Source organism: Miscanthus floridulus, chromosome 16 (assembly GCF_019320115.1).
Source record: "Miscanthus floridulus cultivar M001 chromosome 16, ASM1932011v1, whole genome shotgun sequence".
Taxonomy (NCBI): domain Eukaryota; kingdom Viridiplantae; phylum Streptophyta; class Magnoliopsida; order Poales; family Poaceae; genus Miscanthus; species Miscanthus floridulus.
In genome coordinates this window covers 42,794,450-42,802,219 of record NC_089595.1, presented here as the reverse complement: position 1 = coordinate 42,802,219, position 7,770 = coordinate 42,794,450, and the positions used below count along the sequence as shown (strand labels likewise).

Genomic DNA, 7,770 nt, shown 5'->3' with positions numbered 1-7,770 from the left:
GCGTCCAACCTTCAGCTCAACGCGGTTCCAAGGTCCACCCAAAGGGAGTTGACCACCTAACACACCTCGTCACGCTTGCCATGCTCTGATCGAAGTCTTTCTTCAATTCGGCGCAGCTCGTCCCGCTCCTCGCACAACCGGGCGATCACCTCGGTGTCCCAGTCCGCCCTCTGCTGCAAGGCTGTGGACCTATCCTCAGCCTTTTGCCTAAGATCCCGCTCTGTCTCTAGCTCAGCCAGGACCTCGATGGCCCGCTCACTAGCCGTGGCATCCTTCTAGAGAAAATCGTCCTGCTCCTTTTAGATCCTGGCGGCCTCCTCCTCATCCAGCGTCACCCTCGCCGACAAGTCCTCGAACATCCCATGGACCTCCTACGTGTCCCGATGCGCCTCGGCCTCCCGCTGCTGGGCGGCAGCAAGCTACGCGCCCATATCCCCTCATAGCCAGGCCTCCTCAGTAAGGCGGTCCCATTCCACCTTTTGCTCACGGAGGAACCAGAACTTGTTTCGGCTACAAGCAATGATACATTGAAAAGAAGACCGGTATCAAAAATACGAAAACACAAAAATGCGCGAAGAAAGAAGAAAACAAGGGAAAAGATCAAGTGCATACCTGGCTAGTAGGAACGAGGATTTTGTGCAAGGCACCACTGGCCTGGTTCAAGGCATTCATCACGATCGAGAGCCTGATGTCAAGATTTTCCCGCTCCAAACTCTCGGTAGCATCATCGAGCGAGAAAAGCCCTGATGTCGGGTCCTCAGCGGCCATCCACTAGAGCAGCGGCTCCCCCCACATGGGAGAGCGGCTGCCCCCCGACAACAAGGCTGGGGAGACCTTCTGTGGGTCCTCTCCACCACTGCCACGACGCCCGAAGACCCTCTGGCCGTGTTCTCCATCTGGCCTGCCTCGGGAACCACAGCCTGGGCCACTGGTGATGCGGACCGCGTTGCTCCCTCAGACGCCACTGTGGCTGCGTCCGACTACGCCTAGCTTGTCAGGGTTGGGGACCCTCCGGCCGCTTCCTCCTCCGCCTGGCCCACGTCGGGCGCCGTCTCTTGGGCCACCAGAGGCACGAATTCCACCGCCACCTCGGACGCCACCATGGCCATGTCCGGCTGTTCCTGGCTTGACATGATCGTGACCACCCCCACCGGCGTCACCAGACCCCCGACTGGCGGTGCCACACCCGCCACGGAAGATGCCACCCGCTCAGCAACCATCGAGGGCGCATGCATCAGCGCTGCTCCTGCCCAAAATGGGAGCAACATCGGGCAGCGCCATCCGTCCCGCCTGAAGGGCAAGGCTCTTCTTGGGCGCCAGCCCCAGAGGGTGGCCCCGTCGCAAGAATCTGCAAAAGGGGAAAAGGCATAAGGTCAGAACAGAAAAATAAAAAGGGAAAAAACAAGGGGAATCGGTGACATACTCTGGCGCTTTTGGGCGGCAGGTACATTTTGGGGATGAACCCCCGACCCCTGCTCCAACTCATGTGGGCGAGACCATTTTGAGCCTGCCCCTGCTCCGAGGGAGGGGGCTCGTCTCCCTTGTCTCCAAGGGTGCAGCGATAGGGCCGCTCCCCTCCATCGGCTCATGGGGCGTGGCGACAGGGCCACTCCCCTCCATCGGCTCATGGGGCATGGCGACAGGGCCGCTCCCCTCCATTGGCTCATGGGGCGCGGCAACAGGTCCGCTCCCCTCCATCGGCTCATGGGGCGCGACGACAGGGCCGCTCCCCTCCGTTGGCTCATGGGGCACGGCGACAGGGCCACCCCCTCCATCAACTCATGGGACACGGCATCGGAGCCGTCCCTCTCCATCAGCACCTCGAGGGCAGTCGTAGATCCAGGGTGCCGGCGGATCCACCGGCTCCCACCAGACCCAGGGGCAGGCCCGGCTCCACCGTCTTCACGGACTCGCTTCCCCCACGTGGAACGGGAAGGGCCCCTGCGTAGACAATGAGTCCTCGTCCTCTAGGTCACCCTAGTCCATGCCGGCTGCTACTTCATCAGATTTGTCATCATCGTCATCATCTTCACTACCAGTCTCCTCTCCTCGATCTCGAGCTTGCTACTTCCGTATCACCTTTTTCTTCACGAGCTCTCTCGTCTTCTTGTCCCAACCGGCCACAACGTGGTTCGCTGCCGTCCGGGTTGGGTCCTTTGATAGTAGAGCTAGGCTATCCTTGAAGAACAGTCCCCCTGGCTAGTCCCGCTATCCCGAGGTTAGCATCAAGGGTCGAAAATTCAAGTGAAAAGAAAAGCAAGGGGAAAGGAAACTTACGAAGTCAACAAACCCCGGTTCCGGCCGCATTAGGGGCTGCCCCGGCACCGGATACACGAAGTCAAGGATGGCGTAAACGGAGTCCTTCGTAGGCTCCATCGCCTCCTTGATGCGCTACGCCACTTCAGAGGGAGGGAACGCTTCGTCAGCAAGCACCGTCCCTTCGAAGGATGCTCTGGGCACCATCTAAAACAGGGGAAGCGCGTGCACCATTAGTGGCGCAACCCTCCTCGCATGGTAGGCGCCGATAATCCTCGATCCCTTCATGCCTTGTCCTTTAGAGTTTGGAGGGTAGCAAGAAGGTCGTTGAGGTGCTTCTTTTCCTTGCCCATGACACCCCACCCCCATGACCCTAGGGTCTCCACGATGTAGCGCCCGGTGAAAACTAGCAAGGGGGCGGCGGCGTCATTCTTGACATAGAACCATTGCGAATGCCACCCCTTGTTGGAGGTGGACAGACGCATTAGCGGGTATGCTCCTGCTCGGTTGCTGCGGAGGTGGATGCCGGCGCACCCCACCGCCGTGTGCAGCTCTTGCCTCCCGGCCCGCCTCTTCAGAAGATTGACGACAAAGAGATACCGCCACAGGTCAAAGTGGGGACTGATCCCCAAGAACCCCTTGCACAGGGCGATGAATGCCGCAATGTGCTAGATCCCATTGGGGGTAAGGTGCTGAAGCTCCACCTGATAGTAGTCTAGCAGTCCTTGAAGGAACTGATGGGTGGGCATGGTGAATCCCTACTCGTGGAAGTGGGCGAAAGATACGACGTACCCTTCGGGCGACTGCGGCTCGTCCTCTTCACCGGGCAACCGCCACTCATCGGCGGCGGTCAATGGGCGAAGGAGGCCTCGGTGGATGAGGCCTTCTAGGCACTGAGGGGAGATGTTGGATCTATACCCTAGGTCCATTGCAACGACAGGAGCAGCACGGGGAAGAAGGCAGCAGTAAGTTTGATGGCGGGAGCAGTATGCATGTCAGAGGCTCTGGCAATTGGCGGCGGAGGATGGTGATGTGAAGGTGAAAAGGTGAAGTACGGAACCCTAGGGGTGAACCCCATGGTTTTATAGGGGCGACGGATGCGAGAAGCGTAACCGTTCGCCTCGATCTCCAAGCCCGCCATGACATGCCGCCGCATCATGTTGTGGGATACGCGCTCGCGATCCCTATCCCTTCCCACAAAAATCACCCTAGACGTTTCGCCTTCCCAAACAAATCAGACTCTCCCCCCGCGGAGGGGATATGGGCTGGAAGATCTCTTCGCTGGCCCAGGAGGGCCAAGAAAGCCCAAGGGTCGGCCTGGCGGTTTCAATGGCCATCCCAACAAGGGACGGGGCCACGGGTGACTAAGACCCAGGCACATGAACATCAGCAGGGGGGGGTCTCAATCCACAATCGAGCCCCAGCCAGGCTAACCCTAGACAAAATCCACGCGAACGGGATACCAGGGTCCCCTTTAAAACTATCCAGCTGACAAAAACCGAATCCCACAACCTTACTCATGAAGGATCCGAAATTACCCCCTGGGCGGTCATATCCGAATCACCCAGGGGCTCGAGGGCTACACCCGATGGGTGCGCTCGCGCGCACCCTCTGGCGAATCAAAATACCCTCCGAGCGATTCTATCCGAATCACCCGGGGGCTCGGGGGCTACTGTCGGGGACCTAATACTAGGGTACCCAATGAGACGAGACAATAACCATTGAACGTTAACGCTTCTGATCAGACAAGAATGCTACTATGCTTCTTGCTTGAACGACCGAAGATTGGTTCTGCCTCGCCCGATCCTCAAGGGCTGGCTCTGCCTCATCCGACCCCTGAGGGCTGGCTCCGCCTCGCCCAACCCCCGAGGGCCGGCTCTGCCTCGTCCAACCCCCGAGGGCTAGCTCTGCCTCGCCCAACCCCCGAGGGTTGGCTCCGCCTCGCCCGACCGCCGAGGGCTGGCTCCGCCTCATCCGAACGTCCGAGGGTGGGCTCTGCCTCGCCCGATGACTGAGGGCTGGCTCTGCCTCACCCAATGACTGCACCCTACTCCTTCATGCTGACAAGCATAGGGTATGACAGGACATTCGAGTCAACCACCATACCGAGGACCATGTCCTGCATGCCTACAGGAAGGTACCATCAGGGTACGATATCAATGGGATGGGCGCTTTAAGCCCTATCCGACCTAACAGTTCTCGAATAGTGTTGTAGGCGCCGACTTTTGTCCACAGTGTTGTAGGCGCCGCCACCAGCCCTCGGGCGCAGATACTAACATCGGCATATGACAACCACTACGGTCCAGGAAGAGACTCGCGCCATCTATAGTGATGGATGTATTGTTACCGTGCTGCCCACTCCCCATAGGGCCATAGGTCAACACCCTTGTCCAACATGCCGCCCGGAGGGGCGGGATGGGATGTGGCCACTTGCTGATTCGGTAAGGGCATAGCATTGCTAGGACATGGGCACCCGGCGAATGTACCAATCCCCGACACCGTCTGGCCTTGTCAGCAAGGCTGGCTCAGTGGAAAAGGAGGGCTCACACCTTCGGCGGGGCTTCTTGGCCTCTAGTTTTTCTCATTTCTCCCATCTGTAACCCCTGCTCCTCCCTTGGTTTATAAAATGGAGGGTAGTGCCCCCCACTAAAAGGACCGAGGCCATACACACGACACTTCACACATAGCTGAGCAGCGACCTAAGCTCTCGGCAACCCTTTCGACCATTCCATCAGAGACTTGGGACCTGTCCCTCTCTTGATCATTGTACCCCCTGCTATGAACCTTTTTCTAGTGCTAATAACACAAGCAGCAATAGACTGGACGTAGGGACATTCAGCCTGAACCAATATAAACCTTGTGTCCTTTAGCGCACCATCCAGGCCTAACGCGCATCAATTATAAATTTACTAGCCGTTGTTTGTTCAAAACACCAACAGTGTTGAACCAAAGTATCTAGGGCCGATTCGGCGATGGAGAGGCAATCGGCGAGCTTCAGGCTGACCCGATCGATAGATTCGATCAGATCATCGTTGTTGATCTGCCTCCTCTAGTAGCGAGGAAGCGGGCAGTGAGTTGTTGATGAAGGTGACCTCAGAGGTGGTTCTGAGATCAGATCTACGGTCACGAGGGCTGATGTAGCCAGCGATGAATCGTCGTCGTGGATCAGCATGGATCTCCATGAGATTGATGACGAGAACGCGTTGTTGATTTGAGGTCCATCTAGCTTGCCATGGATCAAGCGCACACCCCTACCTGGCGTGCCAACTGTCGACAAAAGATGCTCGGTAGTCCACCGAGGGGTATCCCATGATGGTAGATTTGTCATAGAGGTGAGCGAGATGGTAATACAAGCACCAAGATACAAGATTTAAACAGGTTCGGCCGTCAGTATGACGTAATACCTACATCCTGTGTTTTGATGTATTGCATTGAGATGTATGGATCATGGTGTAGATGTATGTATCTTGTCCGCTAGGGGACCCCTGCCTCTTCTTATATACTCTAGAGGGGTAGGGTTACAAGGAAAGTAGCCTATTTGGTACTATACAATATCTTGCGGTGCACGCCGAGCAGCACCGTGCACGCCTTGATCTTGTGGGCTAGGCCACCTCTGATGGTGCGGCCCATGTCTTGTCTTGTGGATACCGGGGGCCATACCCTCATAGAATGCATCTCCCCTAAGGGCTTCAGTCCAAGGACTGAGCATCAATCTGGTCTCTAAGTTCTTCATCCTCCACCATTCTTGCAAGCACATCATGAAAAGAACCTCTTAGCTGCCCAACAACTGCATCTTCATTATCCCGTATGAGAGGATGTAATTTTCCTTGATTCAAGTACAGTGCAGCCCCATACAAAGGATGGTCTATTTATTTCACCCAACGTTTATAAATGATTTCCAAGATTTTTTTAGCAGGAGCTTCTTGCTATCAACAACAAAGCTTAGCTTTATCTTCTCTTTTGCATGATCCATTAGTTATGCGACCTCCGACATTACAGGCTTCTCATCACCATCAACCACCCTAAGAACAATAAGGAGTGGAGCTAAAGCTCTAAGGCAATCTTCAACTGAATTCCAAAACTCAATAGAGAAGATAATGGAATGCACATTATCACCAACATTAGTTTTTGCCAATTTGTTTTTAGACCATTCTTCACTATGAAATAAAGCATTCAGAGCATCCTTGTGCTTGTGCAAACTTTTCAAAGTGAGAAAAGAAGTGGCAAATCGAGTTGCTGCAGGTCTCACAAGATCAGCCCCACCTGTCTTCTCTCTCATTAAACTAAGAATCCTCCCATGCATATAGATGAAAGTTGTGATACGTCTTGCTAGTGCAATGGTCTTCTTGAATGCCTGCAATTTCCCTATTTCTTCCATCATCAGGTCCAAACAGTGTGCATCACATGGGCTCCAAAACAGTGTAGGAATCCTCTCCATTAGAATCCTACCCGCAGCCTTATAGTTAGCCCCATTGTCAGTGATGACTTGGACCACCTTCTCCTTCCCAATCTCATCAATCTTCTTCCCTAATAGATCAGCAAGCATAAAAGCATCATGTACTTCAGCTGATGCATCAACAGACTCTATGAAGTATGTGCCTTCAGGGCTGTTCACAAGAAAATTGATCAGATGTCGGCTCCTCCTATCCGTCCATCCATCAGACATAAGAGTGCAGCCATATTGCTTCCATGCCTGCTCATGTTCCTCCCTCACATTGCTAGTCAATTTCACAACATCATTAAGCAATGGTTCTCCAAGCAAGTGGGGATTAGGTGGCACATACCTAGAACCAAACTGTGTTGTTGCCTCAATTGCAATATGAAACTATCGTGCTGCTGCTGAATTAAAGGGTATGCCACATTCATAAAACCACAATGCCCACTGCATATCCACGTAATGCTTCTCCTCTTTGGACTTAGTCTTAGCTGGAATTGTGGGTTGAGAACAACCTTGATGCATTTGATCAACTATTTCTTCAGGTGTTGGGCGAAGCATTTGAATAATTGACTTATTCCCCTTTGGCACTTGGTCTTCTTTGTTGCAGGAGCCTTGAACAAATAGGCTGCACGCCTTTGTTTGGCTGCAGTCCCTGAACTTGGCTGCACCCTAGAGGTTTGGGATCCTTCAGGTGCACTTTCTCCAACTTTAGTCAATTCAGCTACGCCTGCTTCCAGCACCACCACATCTGCTTCCTCTTGCTGTTCATCACCCTCTTCTAAGAACAATGGCCTTCTCCTCATGTTGGATTCCAAATAATCTCTCATCTCCTTTCTAATAGCAGTAGTCGTCTTCAGACACATTTTGACATCTCCATAGCCACCTGCCAGATGTTGCTTCAACCTTTTTATCCCTCCACAAACCTCAATGTCACAAAGGGTACATGTTACCCGATCTTGGTTTTGAAGGTTTGCCCAGTAACCATACTTCCAGCCTAGATCATTTGACTTGGCCTTCCTTGCTTTATCAGTCTTTGGGTCATAGTTGCCATTGTTGATAGAAGGGGGACTAGCCAT

General features: G+C 54.0%; 1 protein-coding gene across 1 annotated transcript; it reads right to left on the bottom strand.

The window, feature by feature from the left end:
* Positions 1–2,540: 2,540 nt before the first annotated feature.
* On the bottom strand, positions 2,541–7,770 carry LOC136510624 (uncharacterized). The gene is made up of 3 exons (XM_066505013.1): positions 7,283–7,770; positions 6,254–7,040; positions 2,541–2,828 (listed from the first exon to the last, which is right to left on the bottom strand). The coding sequence occupies exons 1-3, from the start codon at positions 7,768–7,770 to the stop codon at positions 2,541–2,543; spliced, it is 1,563 nt and encodes a 520-aa protein (XP_066361110.1).